Source organism: Bufo bufo, chromosome 11 (assembly GCF_905171765.1).
Source record: "Bufo bufo chromosome 11, aBufBuf1.1, whole genome shotgun sequence".
In the NCBI taxonomy this organism is placed as follows: domain Eukaryota; kingdom Metazoa; phylum Chordata; class Amphibia; order Anura; family Bufonidae; genus Bufo; species Bufo bufo.
In genome coordinates, this window is record NC_053399.1 from 42,815,882 (window position 1) to 42,839,900 (window position 24,019).

General features: G+C 47.7%; 1 protein-coding gene across 3 annotated transcripts in view; it reads left to right on the plus strand.

The window, feature by feature from the left end:
• ZNF106 (zinc finger protein 106) overlaps positions 1–24,019 on the plus strand; it is a 67,520-nt gene that overhangs the window by 37,650 nt on the left and 5,851 nt on the right. For 2 of the 3 annotated variants that reach the window (XM_040411933.1, XM_040411935.1), the window contains 13 exons: positions 861–1,015; positions 1,125–1,185; positions 1,680–2,000; positions 3,981–4,461; positions 6,232–6,281; positions 6,937–7,082; positions 7,227–7,361; positions 8,441–8,557; positions 9,295–9,486; positions 10,146–10,208; positions 10,498–10,617; positions 10,711–10,782; positions 13,403–13,474. In XM_040411933.1, the coding sequence (XP_040267867.1) occupies positions 861–1,015; positions 1,125–1,185; positions 1,680–2,000; positions 3,981–4,461; positions 6,232–6,281; positions 6,937–7,082; positions 7,227–7,361; positions 8,441–8,557; positions 9,295–9,486; positions 10,146–10,208; positions 10,498–10,617; positions 10,711–10,782; positions 13,403–13,474 (1,985 nt within the window). The remainder of the gene's footprint in view (positions 1–860; positions 1,016–1,124; positions 1,186–1,679; positions 2,001–3,980; positions 4,462–6,231; positions 6,282–6,936; positions 7,083–7,226; positions 7,362–8,440; positions 8,558–9,294; positions 9,487–10,145; positions 10,209–10,497; positions 10,618–10,710; positions 10,783–13,402; positions 13,475–24,019) is intronic. The other variant, XM_040411934.1, reaches the window with a different exon arrangement.

Genomic DNA, 24,019 nt, shown 5'->3' on the forward strand with positions numbered 1-24,019 from the left:
ATGTAAGGAGCTCACTGATTGGCCGCAGCCGCCGCCAGGACAAGCTGCCGCCTTCTTCCGCTCGCAGCTCGCTCTGCCCTAATGGAGTCTCACAACTTGGCTGGCACGGACACACGGGGGACGGGGTGACAGGTGGGGGGGGGAATATCTGATGGAAGGTGGGGGATGTCTGGTGAAGATGGGGAGGGAGACTAAAAACGGTAATTAAAATGACACAGGGTGATCAGAGGGGGGAATCAAAATGACACGGTGATCAGAGAAGGGAATCAAAATGACACAGGGGTATCAGGGTGGGGAGGGGGATCATTTAAAATGGCCCAGGGTGATCATTTAAAATGGCACAGGGGGATCAGAGGGGGGAATCAAAATGACACAGGAGGATCAGAAGGGGGTACTAAAATGCTATAGTAATCCCCCACCTCTGATTCTCCTGTACCATTTTGATTCCCCCTTCTGATCCCCCTGTGTCATTTTAAGTGATCCCCCTCCCCACCCTGATTTCCTTTTTTTTTTTTTTTGTTCAACAATAAATGTGTACCGTATTTTTCTTCATGGAAAAATAAGACATCCCCTGAAAATAAGACCTAGCGAACCTTTGGGAGCAAAAATTAATATAAGACACTGTCTTATTTTTGGGGAAACAGGGTACCATTTTACCTGCAAAACCAGACTAAACAATTCTGAGGTTTATGTAATCGCAAGTAAAGATTGCTTCGGTACACATCACCAGAATGTATATATTAAAAGTTGCCACGTTTATGGAAATACATACCATTGTCTGAATATCACAAACTATTTAATTTCAGATTTTCACTAAAGATTATATTTTATGCTTTCTTAAAACTTGTTTGTTTCTTTAGAGCGTTCTCAATTGGATCAGCTGCTAAACATCTCCTTAAGAGAAGAAGAGCTGAACACGTCACTCCAGGGAATCGACAACAACCTTCTAAAGGCTCGAACTGCTCTACAAGCGGCTTATATGGAGGTTCAGTGTCTGATGGTGCTAAAAGAGCAGGTTAGTTTGCCACATATTCTGGTGATATTGCAAGGGGACAAAGTCATTGTTGCAGTCTTTGAAAGATCCTACGATTTATTCTTCCTTAATAATTCCTTTTGTCTTGCAGATAACTATGGAGATGAGTGCCATGAGGACACAGAGAATTCAGCTTTTGCAAGGACTACAAGGTAGAAACACATTAAAGTCAAGTGTATGTTGCTTCCTTTTTCGAGAGCACATTAGTGAATTTTTGTATTTGGTTCCTTTTCTTGTAATCGTATTAATCATACATACCATGAAATAACTCTTTTAAAAGGGTTTTCTGAGATATACCCTGGATAGGTCATTGGTATCTGATTGGTCGGACCCCTCCCCCCCCACACCAACGTCGCTGACCAGCTTTGCCTAGGTCAGGTTCACCGGTCACGTGGCCTAGGCACAGCTCGGCTCCATTAAAATACGGCGCTGTGCTTGGTGAGCAGATAGAAGGCCGAGGCGCTACTGCGAGCATTGGTGCCTTCTCAAACAGCTCATTGGCGGGCGTTACGGGTGTCGGAGGATAGGTCATCAGTTAAAATATCTTGGAAAACCCCTTTGTTGTTTTGATAATTTGCAATTTTGCCTGCACTGCATTAGGTTTCCTTACCAATATTCTTACAGTAATATTTCCCTTTTTTCAAAGCAGAGACTTATGAACCTACGAATGATGGTGAAGAGGGAGCAAACAGCAGTCTACAGACACCGGTAGTGTCTCCAAGAAATGTACTTCCTCATCTCTTGGAGACTCCAGCTTATTTGTCATCACATGCAGAATCAACTTGCCCCGTCCTGCCATCGTCTGTCCCAGTGTGCACCTCCCCAACTGCCCCTGCAATTCCTGATTCATCAATACCGATTAAACAAGAACCACTTTCACCTGTGAGGATAGAAGAAAATGTGATCACGCCACTGCTGCTGCCGCTAGCAACCCAGGCACAGTCCAGTGCTCCACCACAGACTAACGGTATGTGCACTGCTAGTGCTATATGGTGCGTAAAATGCTCAGTCGCCATCCTAATGAGTTACCTCTAGATAAGACTACAGTGTAGAATTATTTTTTTGTTTTTGTTTTGTTTTCTCTCTGGTGCAGCCTGCTGGTCAATGTCAGTATAGCATGGACATTGAAATACAATGCACTATAGAAATGTGTGTATTGTATTTTCAGAACGATCAAAAGATCGCCTATTATAGTCCCCTTTTGGGACTATTAAATGGTTAAAGGAGTAAAAAGAATAGAGTCTAATAAAAAAAAATAATCACTTTTTTCAGTTGAAAAAAATGTGTTTCAATGGAAAAAATTGCAGAAATAAATTCTCCACATTTGATATCGCCGCTTTCGTAATGACCTGCAGAACGCAAATGTAAATTGTCCTGTACGGTGTTATGTACCCCAAAATGATGCCAATGAAAACTACAGTTCCTCCTGCAAAAATCAAGCCCTCACACAGCGCTGTAGAAAAAAAAAAAAAAAAAAGCTATGGGTCTTGGGAAGCGGCAATGCCAAAACATTGTCACTACCGTATTTTTTGCTTTATAAGACACAATTTCCCCCCCTAAAAAATGGCCCTGCGTCTTATAAAGCAGATACTAATGAGCACTTCCATTATGGAAGTGCTCATTAGTACCGGAGGACGGGGAAGCGGTGAAGGCTCTGCACTCACCCCTTCCTGGTTCTCGGCTGTGCTGTGGCTGCGCACAGCGTGAGGGCGCTCTGTGACAAAAAACATTGCTATAGCGACGGAAAAATAAAAGTTATAGCTCTTGGAAGGTGACTGGTTATTAGGCCCCATTCACATGAACTTGACTGTTTTGCAAACCGCTGTGGGCACCCCTCAAAGCAGTGCAGACCTGTTGACTTCAATGTGTCTGCGATCCGCAAGTTGCGGCCAAAGCTAGGACATGTTCAAAAAGGCTTCCGTTTGCTTGCAGGTCCATGCCTCCACACTTAAAAAAGATAGCACATGTCCTACCTTTGGCTGTAACTTGCAGATCACGGACCTATTGAATTCAGTGAGTCCGCACCGCGGCATGTCCTTTCTGCTGCAGCTTTTACCCTGTAACTGCCACAGCTTCTAACAGTAGATATGGTAGGCGACAGTTGATGATTTAAACTAAGCGAGTGTGACCACCTCAGTGTGATGGAGAAGAGCAAAGAGCAGGTGGCGCCATAAATATGCATTTAATTGAATAGCTCACTGGCTATACTGAATTTTAATAGGATTCTGTCAGCTAGTTTAGGCCCATATAGCTGAGGACATGCGCTGCTAGATCGCCGCTAGCGCGTCCACAATATACATTTCCCATAGCTCAGTGCTTTTATTCAATCAAAAAACTATTTTCTATATATGCAAATGAGGCAAGTAAGGAGCCCGAGGGGCTGTTACCAACGTTTCAGGAGCCGAGCCACGCCCACTGTGAAGGAGCCCAGCACCGCCCGCATCCTCCGAATCTCCTCTTGCTCCCCCAACGTCACACAGTTAGAGCGCTGTAATCTCGCGCATGCCAGTTAGCGCATGCGCAGTTCATTCCCTGAGGCTGATGCCAGCCCAGGGAAGAAACACCATGCCGGCACTCACATGTGGCCTACTCGCGCATGCTCGAGATTACAGCGCTCCAACTCTGTGACGTCTGAGAGCAAGGAGGAGATTCGGAGGATGCGGGCGGTGCTGCGCTCCTTCACAGTGGGCGTGGCTGGGCTCCTTAAACGTTGGTAACAGCTCCTTGGGCTCGTTACTTGCCTCATTTGCATATATAGAAAATAGTTTTTTGATTGAATTAAAGCACAGAGAGTTATGGGAAATGTATATTGTGGATGTGCTAGCGGCGATCTAGCAGCGCATGTCCGCAGCTCTATAGGCCTAAACTAGCTATGCAATTACAAAAAAAATGTAGAACATTTTTCGTGGCACAACTCCATTAACACTCGAGACCACTTGTTCCACAGGCCCTGCGGAGCACAGAAAGGCCACACTCATCACGACTGCGACAAAAACAGGGAAAAAAAAGAAAAAATTGCGCAAGAAGAAGACCTTAAGAGCTGCTCATATACCTGAAAACAGTGACACTGAGCAGGACGTTGATGCCAACAAGCCAGTGAGAAAGGTCAGGTGTAGAAGACCTTCTAAGGAAGCAACAGTCAGCACTTCTACGTCTGTAGAACAGGAGGCTGACGCCGCATCCCCGCAAGCCGAGCTGAACAGAGAGGACAATGACAGTGACTCCATCATTGAAGTGATGGAAGTAAGGAATCCTCGGTTTGAAGTGCTGCAGATAGGCCCCAATTCTGATGATGAAAAACCAGACAGTCCATCAAAAATTGACCTTGCAGATTTTGTGCGCTCGTTCGAGGGAGCTGTTGAAAACCATAATGAAGTGACCTCTACCAGTGAACTTGGCTTGCGTTACTTGGACAAAATCTCAAGAAGGTGAGCAGCATCTGAATGTCCTCTTAAACTGTATAATTCCTTTAAAGGCTGTGCATAGCTTTGTAGCTGAAAAGACATGGGGTTTTGTCATAGAGAACATTCAGCAATCAGCACCTATCCACCGAGAGAGCGCCTGCCTGTTTCTGGAACTCCCACAGTGTTGTATGTAGTGGCTCTCATGTTCAACTGCTCCATGCAAACTCACTTCTCACACCGTTGTGGTGGTGGAGGAACATGAAACTGAGGACCTCTGTTCTGGTGGGCTGTGAAGCCCCTAGCAATCCAACATTTATCACTTGTCCTGTGGATGGGAGCTACATGTTCTCTGTGGGAGAATCCTTTTAAACTAGCCTACAGAGAGATGAGACCTCACCCAGATTTTTCATAGAAAAGGGCACTTGTTAGAGGGGGCACTCCAGGTTTTTCTAAATCTCCCAGTCTTCAAACCCTGTGGAGGAAAGGTTGTTTCCTCTGTACTTAGAAGTCTGTTGCGCCCCTCAGGGGTGGACTGGCCTTAGATCCCTCAGGGAAACTTCCTGTTGGGCTGATGACCATGGGGCGGCTCAAGGCCACCAGTCAGGTACGTAGCGATCTGATACTCTTAGGAACATCTGGTACTTATGCATCTGGCTGGCAGAAGAAAGTGCCCTCCTGCAGTCATCTGTATTGCCATTCTCAGGACAATGATAGTTAAATGCTACAGTAGGGATGGCAGTGTTTTGTGCTGCACTACTGTATTGCTGGCCCTGCTTACTTATATTGTCCCTGCCTATTTATATTGACCCCCGCCTTTTGTCAATTTGGACCGCCTACAACATGGTGCCACCTTTAGTTTATTTTATTTAATTTTTTCACTGACACTTTAAAGGGGTTATCCCATCAAAAGGATCATAGTTTAATTTGTCCACGCTGCGACAATGATCATTTTCCTAAATACAATGTTTAAGCCAATTCCCACCCTTCTCGCTTAAACCCCCCCCCCTTTACCTGATTGTTGTACTGTGGCCTCTCTTAGTTACAGCCACTTTTCGCCGGCAGAATGCAATCGCCGCGCATGCGCTGTGAGGGAAACCACCGTCATCCAGTGTGTGGCTGCATTTCTTCCATGAACACGCACGCCGCCGGCCGCGCATGCGCGGTTCTTCATTTCCTTGTGCTGCTTCTGAAACACAGCCGCGGAATGCAGGATGTGAGAGGGTAGAGAAAGCGCTGCGGCGTCTCCCAGAATGAAGTTCGGCTATAACGGGAGCGCGCACGCAAGTAAGGGAGGCGGAGTCAACTGATCAGCAGAGCGCTGACGAGCTGCCTATCAATAGAAAGGACAACGCCCCAGGAAATAGGCGTTAGTACAGAGCGAACAGGAGACGCTGCAATGAAATTAGAAGGTGGGCTAACCCCTTTAAGTTTCCAGACTGCTCCTGGCGCCCCCCTATGCCGCCGCCTCCGTTGTGCTTAGACTGGCTGCAGTCTGTTCTGCTTAGGCCCCAACTAGATATCTTCCCAAGTCTTCCTGTTCAGCTGCATAATGTAAATGCAACTGAACAGGAAAACTCAAGTAAACATTAAGTAAAAACCCATTTTTCATAATTTTCTTTTTTCGTTGCCAGTGTATCAATGAAGCAGGTATTTGTATACATGAATAAAATTAAATTCAATTACTTTACCAAGAAAAGGGATCCGTGTAATAAAGAGTAATGACTTAACCTAAAACAAATACTTGAGTGCAAAAATGTCTCTTATTAATTTTGCTACTTTTTATTATATCTGCAGCAGGACTAAAGCTCACAGAGATGCCAGCAATGCAGTAAAGATTTCATCAGGTGGGTGATTCTTATGGGGGCAAAGGCTGCTTTAGTAATAGGTTTTGAACTCATTAAGATCTCATTCACACGAGTCTGCATCCGTTCCGCAGTTTTGTGGAACGTGTGCGGACCCGTTAATTTAAATGGGGCCGTAAAAGATGCGTAGTTCTGTTTCTTGGCCCCACAAAAAAGATAGAGCATGTCCTATTCTTGTCCGCAATTGCCATGTGCGGTCTGCAAAATGCGCACGAGCCGGTATCCGTGTTTTGCACATGAGCCTCAATGAGCAAAGGCGGCGTTGCCATTACACCTAGAGGCTCTGCTGTCTCTGCAACTGCCACGGCCTCTCCACTCCATGCCTGACTGCCTTGCCCTGTCAATCAAAATGGAGAGGGCATTGCGGTTGCAGAGATAGCAGAGCCTGTAAGTGTAACGGCAACGCCCCCGTTGCTCCTAGAGGCTAATTTGCATATATTAAAACATTTTTCTCAGCAATGCGGGCACATATGAACATGGGACCAACATCGATGTCTTCAGCTGCTAAGTGCACATGGAACAGGTCATCCAGTGTCATAGGTACAAATCTGCCGACAGATGCCCCTTAATTTACGTAAGATGTTTGAGGGTGACAATAAGAAAATGTGCAGCTGGTTAGTGACTTTCTAATTTTCAGAAGTCTCATCGGAACCTGGTGAAGAAGAGCAACCTACAGAAGGCAGCTTTGAAGGACATCAGGCGTCTGTTAATGCCATTCAGATCTATGATGATACCCTCTACACGTGTTCTGCAGACAAATCCGTGCGGGCATACAACCTTGTGGTGAGTGGTGTTTGCAGTTGTCGTGGTTTGGGATCTGCCAGTTTCCCTGGATTATTTGAATAATCGCATCAATCCTCATTTTACAGATACCCGCACTGCCGGCAAGATATAAACTAGTTCTATGTGCTTTCTGTTCTCTTGTAGACCCGGAGATGTGAAGGTGTTTTTGAAGGACATACATCAAAGATCAACTGCCTTCTTGTGACTCAGACACACGAGAAGAATGCCGTGTTGTATACTGGGTCCAGCGACCACACAGTCCGGTGCTACTCTATAGAGGTACATGTGTTTTCATTGGCGTTAGGGGGAGGGGGTTTGGTCAAAACCCTGCAGCCAGACGTTACCTTAAAGGTTAAAGCAAAATAGTGAGAATTCTACATACACAGCATGTTGGCTTTTGTTTTTCACATGCAGCATGCTGTAGGTGTGGCATTTTCTGGCCTTTTTCCCATAGTTTTCTCTATTGCACAGCTTAGCAGAAGTTCCGATTAGCGAACATGGCGAGCGCACTACCCTGTGCATCCCATGTTTTCATCAGCGGCCTCACATGGCAGTGGAGCCAGGTTTGAGTGCCGAAGCAGAGAAGGCTGCGGGGGTGAGAGCGGAGAGAGACCACTGGGAGGAGGTGTCATTAACAGCCCTGAGGAAGGAGGAGACCAGTATCTGCTCTCGCCCTGGGGTCAGGGGGCTGAGCTGCTGATAAAAACATCCCACTGGCAGCAAAGGTCACAGGACTGCCGGGGGCTGAGCCCAAAGCTGGTGCCTTCCGCACTGCACCATAACATTGGCCTCCATTTATTCCAGGTGATATGACATTGAGGTCCCGGTTGTATGTTATATGAGGTGACTCCTTGTGAGTAATTTACTTCTTCTATCACTGGTCTCCAATTGGTGAGGAATAGAAGCAGCAGGGAGAGCAGTGGGATTCTGGAGGGTTGGCGGTGAGTGAACAGGGGGTGTCAGGAGGAGGGGATCTCCCCCGTGTAAACCCCATGTGGCGGTTCTGCAGCTTCTACCCAACCTGAGCTCTGGTCTTCAGGTGAATGTGACCAGTGGTTGAGTAAGCAAAGGTCCCTGCAGGTCCTGTCTGTGCAACATGGGGTTAATTTATGGGTATTTTAAATATTTCTTAAGTGGTATCGAATTGGTATCAAGTATCGCAATACCTTTCTTGGACCACGAAATTGGGCCCAAAGTTCTTGTATTGTGATAACTCTACACTGGATGCACAGTGAGTTTTGTCTAACTGTATGCTGTGTGGCTGGCATAGCATAATGATGACTGAAATGGATGTGATCGTCAGTGGTATTAATTTTTCCTCCGTACATATGTAATATTTTAACTCTTTGTGTATCTAGTCCCGCGAGTGTATTGAGAAATTAGATCTTGGAGAACGAGTCCTATGTCTACATGTAAGATGGAAAATCCTCTATGTGGGACTTGCCAATGGGACAGTGGTCACATTCTCCATTAAGGTTAGTACAATGGGTTTCATCATGGTGCATGGTATAATTTCATATAGTGTATAAATTGATAGACAGTTCTGGCATTAGCAAAGATTTACACTTTTATTGGCTCTTAAAGGGGTTCGTCTGGATATTCATATTGCTGACCTATACTCAGGATAGGTCATCAATATTAGATCGGCAGGGGTCCGATTCCTGGCACCTCCACCGAAGAACTGTTTCAGCTTGGGAAACACGGCGACGTCCATTTGATAGCAGCTGTGCTTGGCGTTCTCCTGAATGGGACGGAGCCGTGTTTAGGTTACATGACCAATGAATGTGATGTCACATGGCCTAAGGGCTCACAAAGCTCCACGGCCTGTTCATACAGCTGATCGATGGGGATGCTGGGAGTCGGACTTCCCTGCCGAACTGGATAGGCAGTCAATATCAAAATCCCAGGGAAACCCTTTAAACATATACATCATACACACCTTTGGTTCTTTGGTGGTAGTCAGACAACCTGCGGTCCCTTATATTTGCTACTTCCTTTCTATATATACGCTTATACGAACATCAGCAATGGTATTACAAGATCATGTCATTGTCATCTTTGTGAAATCTACACTTGTCTTGATCATGACTTTAGCAGCTCTGTTGTTACTTAGGAAGGTCCTACAAGATGCCAGATACTAAACAGCTGATAGGGTTAATCTTTTTTTTTGTGTTATGAAGTTTTAATTTGAGCCACTAATTGTCTTTTCAAGAATAACAAGAAGATTGATGTGTTCGAATGTCACGGTCCCCGGGCGGTTAGCTGCATGGCAACGGCACAGGAAGGGGCTCGACGATTACTGCTCGTTGGTTCCTATGATTGCACGATCAGTGTTCGAGATGCCCGTAATGGTCTTCTGCTTCGTACTTTAGAAGGTCATACTAAAACCGTCCTGTGTATGAAGGTGAGCATTATTAGAAGGGTTTCTGCTGGCAGTCTATAACTAAGACATTCTAGACCCATTGAGAAATGTAGAATAGTTACTGGCCACGTTTAAGCAGAGAGCAGTCACAGCTTCCATAGTTCCATCTTGTTTTATACTTGAAAATAAAGTTACCCAAAACTTGCAAATGACTAAAAAAACTTGTACATGGCTGTAGACCATCTGAGGTAATAGTGGTAGCCAAAGTCCGATAGTAATTCTACTTCCTTTTCCAATAATCTACTCATGGTAGCAAGTCATGGACAGAAATCCTTCCAGTACCAGGACGACTTACAAGAAATCCACAGTTGTTAAGTTTAGACGTAATGAGGTCATTTATTAAAACCTACGCCAGTTTTTGGCAGTTGCACGGCCCCTGTTTTGGGACTTTTTAGACACCCATGCACCTACGTCTAGGCGCATAGAGCATTGCTACCACCTTGACACAGAGGAGTGCTGGAGGCAGGGGAATCGGCCCTGGCAAATTCCCTTACATTTTCGCTAGTTTTCTGGCGTAAATGATGATTGAAATCTACTCCGGCCAGGGGCCGTACGCTGCAGAAGCACTGTGAAAATACGATTACCTTCTAGTACATGTACATCTTTCACACTTTTTTTTTTTCTTCCCCCCCCTTCCCCAGGTTGTCAATGATTTGGTGTTCAGCGGTTCAAGTGATCAGTCTGTCCATGCTCATAACATTCATGTAAGTTTTTGGTAGACGATTAAGCCATGACATATTTCTTGTGATTCTGTTATTAGCAAACATATATAATGTGAACTTCAGAATATCTCGAGGTCCATGTTGCCATTTTATTAAAAAAATTTTATTGCCAAAATTGGGAGCCAGTCCCGTTTCCCTCTTTTGTAATGGCACATGGGCTCCAGAGATAGTGCTGTGCAAATGCAGAAATTCTCGGCACACAATTCCACATGTATGATGCGACTTTTCATCTGCATCTTCTGAATTTTGATGCGCTTTTTTTTCTTTTCAGACAGGGGAACTGGTACGAATTTACAAAGGACACAATCATGCAGTTACTGTAGTTAATATCTTGGGGAATGTCATGGTGACAGCCTGCTTGGATAAATTTGTTCGAGTTTATGAGTTACATGTAAGACTTTATTTTTTTTTTTTCTTATAATTAATTTGTAGTGGAATTTTCTGAGCATTCATATTTAGTCATTTACGCTTCTTGTTTCTTTAGTCACATGACCGATTACAAGTCTATGGAGGACATTCAGATATGATCATGTGTATGGCAATCCACAAAAGCATGGTAAGATTATATTTACAGTAAATATCGGTATACAGCTCTTTTATATGTCCGTGGACAGAAGCGGAAATGTTCCAGTCAGCAAATTTTGAAAAATACCGTATTTTTTGCTTTATAAGACGCACCTAGGTTTTTGAGGAGGAAAATAAGAAAAAAAAATTTTTTAACCGGAATGTGTGCTTTTGGTAGATTTTGAACTAATGGTCTGTGGATGACACTGTTATGGGGGCTCTGTGGATGACACACTGTTATGGGGGCTCTGTGGATGACACTGTTATGGGGGCTCTGTGGATGACACTGTTATGGGGGCTCTGTGGATGACACTGTTATGGGGGCTCTGTGGATGACACTGTTATGGGGGCTCTGTGGATGACACTGTTATGGGGGCTCTGTGGATGACACTCTGTCATCCACAGAGCCCCCATAACAGTGTGTCATCCACAGAGTCCCCATAACAGTGTGTCATCCACAGAGCCCCCATAACAGTGTGTCATCCACAGAGCCCCCATAACAGTGTGTCATCCACAGAGCCCCCATAACAGTGTGTCATCCACAGAGCCCCCATAACAGTGTGTCATCCACAGAGCCCCCATAACAGTGTGTCATCCACAGAGCCCCCATAACAGTGTGTCATCCACAGAGCCCCCATAACAGTGTGTCATCCACAGAGCCCCCATAACAGTGTGTCATCCACAGAGCCCCCATAACAGTGTGTCATCCACAGAGCCCCCATAACAGTGTGTCATCCACAGAGCCCCCATAACAGTGTGTCATCCACAGAGCCCCCATAACAGTGTGTCATCCACAGAGCCCCCATAACAGTGTGTCATCCACAGAGCCCCCATAACAGTGTGTCATCCACAGAGCCCCCATAACAGTGTGTCATCCACAGAGCCCCCATAACAGTGTGTCATCCACAGAGCCCCCATAACAGACTGTTATGGGGAGGGGGGGGTCTGTGGATAATGCACTGTTATGGGGAGGGGGGGGTCTGTGGATAATGCACTGTTATGGGGAGGGGGGGGTCTGTGGATAATGCACTGTTATGGGGGGGGGGGGGGGGTCTGTGGATAATGCACTGTTATGGGGAGGGGGGGGGGGGGGTCTGTGGATAATGCACTGTTATGGGGAGGGGGGGGGGGGTCTGTGGATAATGCACTGTAATGGGGATGTGTGCTATGACACACAGGGCCATGAGGGGGGCCAGCATAAGATGCTATATGTGTGGCATGGCCCTATGTTTCACAGCATTACAGTACTTTATTTTTTGTATGTAAAGTCTTTCTTTAATCCTGAATCAATCGCTCTCCTTTCGATAAACTAGCATAATCGCCTGCATCAGTACTCACTATGAATGCAGCGTGCGATCCCTTCGGCGTGTGACTGATGTCACTCAGTCAGTCACGCTCCACCCACTTCATTAATGAAGCAGGAGCAGGATGAAGTCACGTGCCGGAGGGACCGCACGCTGCATTCATAGTGAGTACTGATGCAGGCGATTAGGCTAGTTTATCAATAGGAGAGCGATTGATTAAGAATTCAAGATACACTTTACATACAAAGAGATTTCTGTGTGCGGGGCCCAGTGTAATACAGTGACTGCATCGGGCCCCGCTGTGAGTTGCCTCCAGCCCCACCTCACTCCCCGCACTGTAACTGATGTATCGACGGCCACGCTGTGCAGCATAGCGGCCAGCGATATATCAGTGTCAGCCCTGTAAAAAAAAAAGTCAACCATCGTTTTATAAGACGCACTGCCAGCCCCCCCCCCCCCCTCTTTTGGGGGGAAAAAAGTGCATCTTCTAAAGCGAGAAATAAAGTAATCTCTGCTGCTGCTTGAGGTATTCTCTGATATGCAGTTTTATTTTTATGGTTCATTTTCATTCACTTCCTAGTCTAGTACTGCTCCAAAACTCGGGGCCGATGATTGTGTAGCACAGTTAGGGCTCTTTCACACGAGTGGATGCCGTGCGGGTAATCCACTGCGTGAAAGAGTGCCAAGCCCTGCTCCGGACAGCAGAGACACGGAGCAGTAACATGACTGATAATGCTCCGTGCCTCTCTGTGACCTTTTTACTACAAAATCACAACTTTATCTCACTGTGATTTTGTAGTAAAAAGGGGCTTGGCTCTCTTTCACGCAGCTGATTAAGGCATACGCTTGTGTGAAAGAGCCCTTAGGGTACGGCCACACTGTGTGGTTGTCATGCTGCCATATAAGCCGCAGCCGGCTCTAATTAAGCTAATTATAGACACACTGTTTAGTTGGTCTATATTGTTAATGGCTGCACGGCACAATACCACGTGACCATCAACAGTGCAGACCAACTAAACTGTAAACTGTCCTAATTGAACATGTCCTATTCTTGGCCGTTTTGTGGATATTAATAGGCATTCTGAAAATGGGTCAGCGGATCCCAAAATACATATGGTCGTGTGAATGCACTCTAAGCCTTATATAAGATCATTATATTCTGCTTTTAAGGTCAAACATGTTACGAGCAAAGTATGTGAGCAATAGTTGTGTTCTCTTATTAATACGTTGTCAACTTAACTCGAAAAACTAATTGGAGATGTACAGTACGTGTTATTTGTCATAGAAATATTCTACATTGTCTTGTAGATCTACACAGGCTGCTATGACGGTAGTGTCCAAGCCGTGCGTCTGAACCTGATGCAGAACTATCGCTGCTGGGTAAGAATATTATTGCTTTAACACTAAGGGCTCTTTCACACGAGCGTGTCCCTTGTAGGAATCACACTGTGTGCGAGAGAGAGATCAGTGGGACCTTTCTGTAATGGAATCATACTGACATAAAGCTGTCAGTATGATTCCGTTACAGAAAGGTCACATGGAGGCACACAGCATTATCAATCATGATAATGTTGTGCGCTTCTGTAGCCCAAACCACACCATCTCTCTCTCACACGGAGCGCGATTCCTGGGACATGCTAGTGTGAAAGAGCCCTAAGCTTATCACTTTATGCTTGAGAATATGACTAGATGTCGTCACCACTGTAGATGTCGTCCCCTCGATCGCCTTCCTAGAGATTGTACCAACAGGTCAATCTCCTAATCTCTTCTCCCCCCTATCCCTCCCTCAACAGTCATGTTATATGAATAGGAGGGATCCAAATAAAAAGTCCCATACATTAAGAAGGTAGCAGCAACTGGGATACATGATTATAATTATAAAAAATATATAATACTAAAAGCTAAGAATCTAGAGCAAGCCCGCACCACTGAGAGTTTTAAAATATGTCTTTAGTATAGCAATAGGATTAAATAAGATTAAAAGGTTAATGTATATTAAAATAACTTGAATAAAAGTGAGGTTTTCAAAGAAAAAACAGTACTTGATCCAAGAACGTATATAGGTCCATAGTGACCACCAGTTAGTAATTGTAGATTCTGAAACACTCCTGCATGCACAGGCCAGGTTTTTCAGGGCAGGTTTCGCAGTGGTAAATGGTGTCTTTCCTTATCCCCCTTTTGGAACACTCCCGGCATCTTTTTTGGGTCCTTCCCTTCCTTGCTGTCTGGGGGACTTGACCTGGAAAATGTTGCCCTGGTACAACACGGGCACCATGACTTCTAGAAGTATTGGGACCCTCCCCGGTTTGGGTTTGAAAAATTAGGGCCTTGATAACCACCTCTTGGAACTGGAGGAAAGTTCCTGTGTGGCCTGCAGATTGAAATAACATGTACTCCTTGTACATTGTACAGGTGGCAATGTGTACGGCCAGCTTTTTGTACCACACTTGTTTTTTGTGTGGCACTGTAGGGCTTCTGAAGTTGATCTGCAAGATCCACCCCTCCCATGTGCTTATTGTAGTCCAGGATACAAACTGGTTTGGTGGCAGTGGTACCTCGTACAGGAGCAGGGAAGCTGGTATTTGTATGAATGGTGGTCAGTAAAAGGACGTCACTCTTGTCCTTGTACATAACCACCAGCATGTTATCATGGAGGAGAGCCTTACTTTCACCCATTCTCAGTGGTTGCCCTACCAGGGATCTAGAGAGGCCTCTCAGATTTGTGCGCACTGAGCTACAAGCCACAGTACCTCTGGCAGTTAGGGACCTGAATAGGGGTGTGCTGGTATAATAGTTATCCACATAGAGGTGGTAACCCTTAGGTCATGCAGCGGCGGAATGAAGCGCACAGTGTCATAGCAACCAATGACACCGTGCGCTCCTGCTCTCAACAGGAATCCAGGCCGTGTTACCACGGACCGCTCTCCGGAATTTGGGGCTGATAATCGTCAGGGGGTGGGGCCCATATGGGGTCACTCTGGGGGGCTGCCTCCGCTGCTACCGTGGGGCGCCTTCTAGAGGGTCCCTAATCAGCGGATAATAATAAGGGGGTAGAGGAAAGTGGATTCCTCTTCTCCCTCACTGTCAGACTCGGTATCAGATGCAAGATATGTGTATGCTTCTTCAGCTGAGTAAACTCGTTGGGACGGGCGGGCCATTTTTATTTCTCGTACTTTTTTCCATTGGGGGACACAGACCATGGGTATAGCTTAGAGATATTAGTAGGAGGGACACTATGCAAATGAAAGAGCTCCTCCTCCTCGGGCTATACCCCCCGACTCCACCAGGAGGAACTCAGTCTTTGCTTAGTGTCTGGTGAAGGAGGTTGACACTTTCATTAGTCTCCCTTTTGTTATTTTTCTTCCAGCTGGGGACGCAGGTCGGCATTGCGCCTTCCTGGTCCCCCATGGAGTGCCCGCCGCCGTTTGTTGGACGTTGCCAGGCTGCCTCCATTATCCCCCCAAGAAGGCAAGTGGATCCGGGCTCGACCTGTCAGCTCCGGCATCCCACCAGCTCCTGGGTCACCTGCTGCCACCCTCCACCAGAGCACTGCACTCCTGAGAAGGAGTCAGATGTCTGAAGAGGTGCATCCCTGCTGGTCCTGGAGTCGAGGGAGAAGATCTGCAGGAGCAGATAAGTATGAAGCTGCAAGGCAGCCATGTCCTCTGTGTCTCCCCCCTCCCTCCTCCCTACCTCTCTGCTCTGAGACCTATGGGCCTCCTGGGTGAATGGGGATCTAGGTGGCATTGTTGTTCTGTCTGGGGCGCAAGGGTCATGGAGGCACTTAACTGGGCAGGCGTCTCTGGATGTCCCTGCTCCTTCTCTGCCGGCATATCATGTCTCTGAGCACTTCCCCCTCCGGTCTCCGCTTCTCTGGGCTTGCCATCCCCCTTGCTGGGGACGCCTTACTTTAGTTTTTTCCACGCTGAGCGGCGCCGGGGGCCATTTTCTTTCCCTTCTTTACACAGTGAGCTCTTTTCCCGCTCCTATGATGCGATCGGGGGCGGAGCCTAATCGCGTCCGGGGGGCGGAGCCTAATCGCAACTCCAGCTCCTTCCTGCTGCTGCTGAGAAGCTTCTCACACTGAACGGCTGCTCCCCCTCTCCTCTCCGGATGCCTGAGCGGTAGGATTTTTTCTCTCTGTACTGATTCCAGTCACTTTTGTGAAGAGACCATCATGCCTAAGACTAAGTCCGGTAAGACCTCTTCTCAGACCCCAATGGGGTCCTGTTGGAGTGTCTGCTCCCACTTTCGGTCATTGGTGCCTGTGCCTCCTGCCCTGCCTCTGGACAGAATCACCTTTCTCCCCCTTCTCTTGCCATGTCCAGTGTGGCCCTGTTCGCCAAGGCAGCCATGTCTTTCATAGAACGTATGTCCGTTTCCAATCCTGCGGCGCCAACCACCCCGTCCCCTCAGTGGTTCCTGCAGAGGACGCCTGACTACTAAGAGGCAGCGTGAGCATCCCTCCTCGGATGACTCCGCTTCTCACCCTCGGCTAGAAGCTTGCTCAGACTCCTCTCCCCCCCCCCCCCCCCCTTAGGGAGCGCAGGTCTTAAAGGGAATTGTCCGGCTCGGACGAGGTCACGGAGCGGGACCTTCCGCCAAAGCTCTCCCCCATGGTGGCTGATCTAGTAGCGGCTGTCCGTGACACCTTTAATCTCCAAGGGGATTCTCCTCCTTCCACTAGGAGGGAGTTCGCCCTTTTTCCTCCCAAAAAACCGGAGGCTGCTGTCTTTCCGGTCCATGAGGAATTTTCCGCTGTCATAGCCAGGGCATGGACCCGTCCTAATCAGAAGTTTTCCGCCACAAAACGCATGGATACTCTCTATCCTTTCCCGGCGGACAGCGTGGAGAAGTGGTCTTCTCCCCCTAGGGTGGACCCCCCGGTAGCCAGGTTGGCCAAAAACACGGCCCTCCCTGTCCTGGACGGCTCCTCTCTGCAGGACGCTGTGGACAGGCGCCTAGATTCTCTGGCAAAATCCATATTCTCACTGGCGGGCACGTCCCTGCGACCCGCCTTTGCCTCGGCATGGGTGGCCAGAGCTCTCTCAATGTGGCTGCAGCGCCATCACCAGGACCTGGCGGACCGAGGTGCGTCGGCGGACACGCTGGATTTGATTCTCCAGATGTCTCAGGCCTCCAAATTCCTCTGTGAGGCTTCCATGGACATTGGTCCCTTTTTTGCCCGCGTTTCGGCCCTCTCGGTCATTCAACGCAGGGAGGTCTGGTTGAAGGTATGGGATGCTGACGCTTCCTCCAAGCGTTCCCTTGTGTACCTCCCCTTTGAGGGTTCCAGACTTTTTGGGGCTCAATGGGATGAGTTCATCTCTGCCGCTACTAGGGGCAAAAGCACTCACCTTCCCCAGGCTAGGGCTAAGCACCCTTTCGGGCGAGGACTTCCGGTTCTCGGTACCAGTCCTTTCGCCGCTTCTCTACGAACAAGTCGTCGCCTGCTTCCTCTGCAGGAGGGTCACAGGACTCCCGCAAGCAGCCCTCTTTCAAACCCCAGCCTACCTGGCGCCCGAGGACACAGTCGACCCGCCCTTCCGCTCCCAAGCAATCTTCTGCATGAAGTGGCGCCCCCACCCCTCGTGGTGGGGGGCCGCCTGCTTTCTTATCAGCAGATTTGGACTCATGTTCAGGACGCATGGGCTCTAGAGATTGTAACGTCTGGTTACAAGATAGAGTTCGCGTCCAGACCACCGGAACGTTTTTTCTCCCTCCGCTCCGTTATTATTTATTTTCTTCCAGGGGAGTTCCTCGCGTCCGTGGACATCCATGGCGCTTATCTGCATGTTCCGATCGCAGAATCTCACCAACGATTCCTGCGCTTCGCCATTGGGGCTCGTCACTCTGTTTGTCGCCCTTCCTTTCGGGTTGGCAACCGCCCCTCGGGTCTTTACCAAGATCCTGGCACCGATCATGGCGCTTCTTCATACCAGGGGCATTCCTTTGCTGCCCTATCTGGACGATATCCTGATAAAAGCCCCCTCGCTTCCGCAGGCCGAGGACAGCGTCCGGATCACTGTTCAGACTCTGGAACAGTTTGGCTGGATAATCAATTTTCCAAAGTCCTCTCTGCTCCCATCCCAGAAGCTCCCCTTCCTGGGAATGGTTTTTGGACACCTTGTCCGCCAGAGTGTTCCTGCCACCCTCCAAGTCCTCCCAGATCCAGGGGGCAGTGTCGAATCTACTGCGATCCCAGTTCCTCTCCATACGGGAATGCATGCGGGTCCTGGGTCTTATGGTGGCCTCTTTCAAAGCCGTTCCATATGCCCAGTTTCACACTCGCTTGTTACAACAGGAGATCCTTTCCCTCTGGGACAAAAACCTCTCGGGGTCTAGACGATCGCATCCGCTTGTCTCAGCGGGTTCGGACAGCTCTCCGTTGGTGGCTATCCCCATTGAACCTGAGGTCGGGGAGATCCTTTCTCCTTTTCTCCTGGGCGGTCGTCACCACCGATGCCGGCCTCCTGGGTTAGGGCGGCGTTCTCCAGTCTCGCACGGTTCAAGGGATTTGGTCGGCGGCAGAGTCTCGCCTTCCAATCAACATTCTGGAACTGAGGGTGATTTTCCGCTCTCTCTCTCTCTCTCTCTCTCTCCCATTGGACCCCTCTCCTTGCGGGCCTCCCAGTGAGGATTCAATCGGACAATGCCACGGCCATGGGCTACATCAACCATCAGGGCGGGACCCGCAGCCGGATGGTGATGCAGGAGGTGACGAGAATTCTGACGTGGGCGGAGACGCACGTTCCAGTGTTGTCAGCAGTTTACATTCCAGGAGTGGACAACTGGACAGCGGACTTTCTAAGCCGCAACAAGGTGGATCCAGGCGAGTGGTCTCTGCATCCAGAAGTGTTCGAAGAAATCTGCCACAGATGGGGCCGTCCGGATGTGGACTTAATGGTGTCCAGGTTCAACAACAAGCTCCCAGTGTCCTGGCTCGCGCCCGAGATCCGAAGGCGTACGGATGGACGTGCAGGTGTCTCCGTGGCAGGACTTCAGCCTCCCTTATTTTTTCCTCTCCTACCAAAGGTTCTACGCAAGATCGAGAACCCGATGGTACTGTCTTTTCTTCAGTCTGGGCTTGAGCAAGGACTGTCGCTTAGTTCCCTGTAAGGTCAGGTTTTGGCGCTGGCCGTCTTTTTTTGCAGAGGTCCCTTGCTCTTATGGGTCCTGTGAAGACCTTTCTTCAGGGGGTGGCACATTCGGTTTCCCCGTATGTTCCCCCTTTGTCTCCTTGGGATCTCAATTTGGTCCTGCGGGCTCTGCAGTCGGCCCCCTTCGAGCCTTTGAGGGGGCTCTCTCTGACTGTTCTCACCTGGAAAGTGGTCTTCCTTGTGGCCATAACTTCTAATACAGCTACATAGCGTAGTGATTAAAGTTCTGGGCTATTATGCAGAAGCTGTGAGTTCAAATCCCATCACAAGCTTTTAAATCAGACTGGTGTCGGAGCTGGCCGCTTTTTCCTGTCAGGAGCCTTTTCTGGTTTTCCACCAGGATAAGGTTGTGCTCCGTCCGGTCCCCTCCTTTTTGCCCAAGGTGGTCTCTCCCTTCCACCTTAATGAGGATCTTGTCCTGCCTTCCTTTTGCCCTTCTCCGGCTAACCCAAGGAACTGCATTCCCTGGATGTCGTACGGGCCCTGAAGGTGTATCTCGCGGCTACTGCTTCCGTCCGCCGTTCATGACGCTCTGGATCTGCTCGGCTATTTCCGCGGGTTATCGCGCTTGTGGTAGAGTTCCCCCGGCTAGGATTACCGCTCACTCCACTAGGGCGGTGGGGGGCTTCCTGGGCAAAACGTAATCGTGCCTCTGCGTCTCAGCTGTGTAAGGCGGCCACCTGGTCGTCCTTACATACCTTTACGAAGTTTATCAGTTGCATCACTGGCTTCGGCTGATGCTGTCTTTGGCCGCAGGGTTTTGCAGGCTGTGGTTCCTGTTTGACAGTTGGACGTTCCTCCTGGCGGTGCTGAGTTTTTTTTTCCCACCCCATGGACTGCTTTAGGACGTCCCATGGTCTGTGTCACCCAATGGAAAAAAGTACGAGAAAAGGAGATTTTTGTGAAACTCACCTGTAAAATCTTTTTCTCGTCTTTTCCATTGGGGGACACAGCTCCCACCCATTCTGCCTGTTGCAGGAGGGGTCTTCAGTTCAGTTTTTGCTTATGGTTGGACCTTATGGCTTGGTCCGATGGTTTCCATAATTTTTTCTTGCTCCTTCTCCTACTGCTTGTGCAACGCCTGAGTTCCTCCTGGTGGAGTCGGGGGGGTATAGCCCGAGGAGGAGGAGCTCTTTCATTTGCATAGTGTCCCTCCTACTAATACCTCAAGCTATACCCATGGTCTGTGTCCCCCAATGGAAAAGACGAGAAAAAGATTTTACAGGTGAGTTTCACAAAAATCTCCTTTTTATTGGGGTGTTTTGTGTGAAATGTGTAAAACTTTATTTAGTGTGAGGGGTGTGTATGTAGTGTTTTCACACATGAAGGGGTTTGTTATAAATTTGAAATATAGAGAAAAGAGTAGGAAAAAAAATAAAAAAAATAAATTGCTGGATGCTCGCACAAACCTACACTAACACTACCTAACTCAAATTGATTTCTCTATACAAGTGATCCCTCAAGATACAATGGCCTCAGGATACAATATTTTCAACATACGATGTTCTTTTCTGACCCATCGTAAGTTGAAACCAGACAACTAAAATAGATTTCTATCTAACACTAAGTACTTTTTTCACCAAAAAAAAAAAAACAGCACAAATGGGACTAATAAAAAAAAAAAAAGGTACTTATTGGTGCGCAGGGCTGCAGAACGCACGCAAGCGGACGTTTGGTGCATTCGTGCAGATACTGCAGTATAAAAATTTACTGCAGATACAAAAAAAGAACACTAGCTAAAAATTTACTTGTATGTGTGTGTATGTATGTATGTATGTATGTATGTATATATATATCTAACTTCTTAAAAAAAAAAAAAAAAAGACGGAAATTTTTTTTTTTATCTGCGCCAAAAAAAAAGAACCCAGGTGCTGAGCAGTGAAGTGCGGACTGATCAGCACTTGCCGTTTTACAGCTCACACACAAAGTGTTGCAGAGCAGGGGAAAAAAAAGCTAAGTGACAAAAAAAAAGTCAAAATTTCTTTGCCACAGGCAAAATCGGACGGGGAGAGGGGGGATAGGGACAGGGATTAGGGCTTCGGAAGGGGGGGTGGATTAGGGATCTGGAACTTCTGCTGCAGAAAAAAAAAAATCACTGCAGCAGATGTTCCAGATCTTCTTCTTCTATACAGGAGCAGTAAAGGCAGTGAAAGCTGTGGTAGAACCACACATCCCAGCAGATCGAGCACAGAGAAGCACAGAACCTCTCTGCATGCAGTCACCAGCTAGAATGGCTGCATGCAGTGAGGTTCTGCCCTTTCCTGTGCAGCTATAGTGCTGCCATTAGCTGGAGCGTTGTTCCAGCCAATTGCAGCGCTGGCAGGGGACCCAAAACACTGGTGTGCGCTGCCTAACCTTGGAGGAGACAGGTGCTAACTTGTTCAGCACCTCTCACCCTCCCCCCCCCCCCCCCCTTACATGAGCTTCCGGCGCTGCAATGTGCCGGTCTACACTGATTGGCCAATTGCAGCGCATGGAGCTGCAGTGGGGCCGAAATAGCCGCTGCTGCCTGTCGGTAAGAGCAGCCATCGTGCTCCGGTCCACCAGCGATTTTCACCCAGAGCTCGGCGGGCCTCGCGCCGTACATGTATGGCGCAGGTCCTCTACGGGTTAATATATATGATAAATTGAATGGTGCCATTAAAAAATACAAATTGTCATGCAGAAGACAAGTCCCCATACTGTGATTGCTAAAGATAAAAGGCTGCTTTCACACATGCGTGTTTTCCATCCAGACGCGATTCCTTTTGTGAACAGACAGCATCCAGACTGAACCCTTACCCATTCATTTGAATAGGTATACCCACTAATCATCTGCCCTTTTAGGAAAAATTGCGGCATGTTGATCATGCAGGACTGGTCCATTCAAGTCAGGGACTGCATACACATGGCATCTGGATACAGTCCGTTTTTCTCTTGATGGATGCTAGGAGGTGCCGCACGTTGTTGTTCAGTTTTTCTTCAATCGTGGAAAACGGATGCAATCCTGATGAAACAAACTGAACACAATTGCAGACAAAACTGATTCAACTTGCTCTCAAAACCATCTGTTTTTTACTGAACCGCCCCTGGCACGTTCTGTATTGCACATTGGAAATAGGTGGGGAGATAAAAAAAACATAAAAAACAATTGGCCTGGTCCTGAGGTGAGATGTTAGAGCCGTGTGTCTGGTAACAATGAAGGTTACTCTTCAATTACTACAAGCAGAGAACTCCAACTGTTTACAAACTTTATTAGCTTTCACTAAAATACTGATTTAAGGAGCCATAAATACCTCCGTAAATAAAATAAAAAAATGACTTCGTATATTATAAGGCTTAGTTTACACCAGTGTTTGGTCAAGGATTTTGCATCGGTGATTGTTCGCTAAAACCAGGAGCCTACATAGAGATAGAAAGATTTGCACCTGTTCTGTGTTTTTGACAAAAATCACTGACCATAGACTGACGATAACACTGACATGTGAACTAGGTCTCTTTCACATCTGCGCTATTTATTTCCGTTGCTGTCCTCCGTTACAGGAGCAGAAGAACGGAAGTGCCAGATTGAAGACTTATAACTGACAGGAACGGAGCCTAACGGATCCCTTTGACTATAATCGGATCCGGTAGATTTCCATTTGAGAGTTGTTGTTTTTTTAGCAGAAAAAAATAGGATTTTTTCTGCTTAACTGTAAAATCCTTTTCTCGCTGAGTTCATTGGGGGACACAAAAGACCATGGGTATAGCTTCTACCACTAGGAGGCGACACTAAGCAAAAAATAATTGTTAGCTCCTCCTCTCAGCTATACCCCTCCTGCAGACACTGAGCTAATCAGTTTGTACAAAAGCAGTAGGAGCGGCCAGGAGAAGCCAACAGAATACAGTAAAAAGGAAGAAAACCGGAGATGGGTCATCATCAAGAACCAGAAGGACCCATCTAGGAGAACCAGCAATGTACATACAGGGTGGGAGCTGTGTCCCCCAATGAACTTAGCGGATTTTACAGGTAAGCAAAAAAATCCAATTTTCTCGCTCGTATCATTGGGGGGCACAGAAGACCATGCGACGTTAAAGAGCAGTACCATGGGGGGGAACAAGAACAGAACGAATCCAAGGCCGGTCCTGCAGACAGGAACCAGATAGGAAAAATACTGCGCCAGGAAGGGAGTGTGGACCCCGAACGCCACAAAGCCCCAGAAAAAAACTGATAACAGAACCAACACCACCCGCGCAGGCACCCCGCAGCAGGAAGGGGGCATAACAGAACCCAATGGCTATGAACACTGGCCGAGCAGGCAGTAACAGTATGTGGGGGAGCGCAACTACTCGCCATGCGGAAGGGGAGAAGTGGAAGCAGCCGATACGGCTTAGTAGAAAACCAGCACTTAGGGGAGACAACAAGGGCAGTACGACCGCTCGACCCGGTGAGGGGAGCCATGCAGACAACCACATATGCAAACTGAATAAGTGAGGAAGGGGGTAGTGTGAAGCAGTCACAGTATCCAGCAGTAGTGCCAACACGCCACCTATGACGGGGATAAGGCAATTGTAGGTACTGTGTCTAGCCAATAGGCCACCCATGGAACAGGATGCCATGCAACAAGGAACAAATGAGTAGTCGCGGTAGACAATTTTGAAGCAATTACTCTACCCAAGAAAGACGGATAATGTAATAGGAAGTACAGTTTTCAGTGGTAGTGGAATTACTCCGCTGACGGAAAGAGGGGAACCGAAAAGATGTACAGGGTCCCCTGGTAGTGCAAGCACTACTGGTTGTGCAACT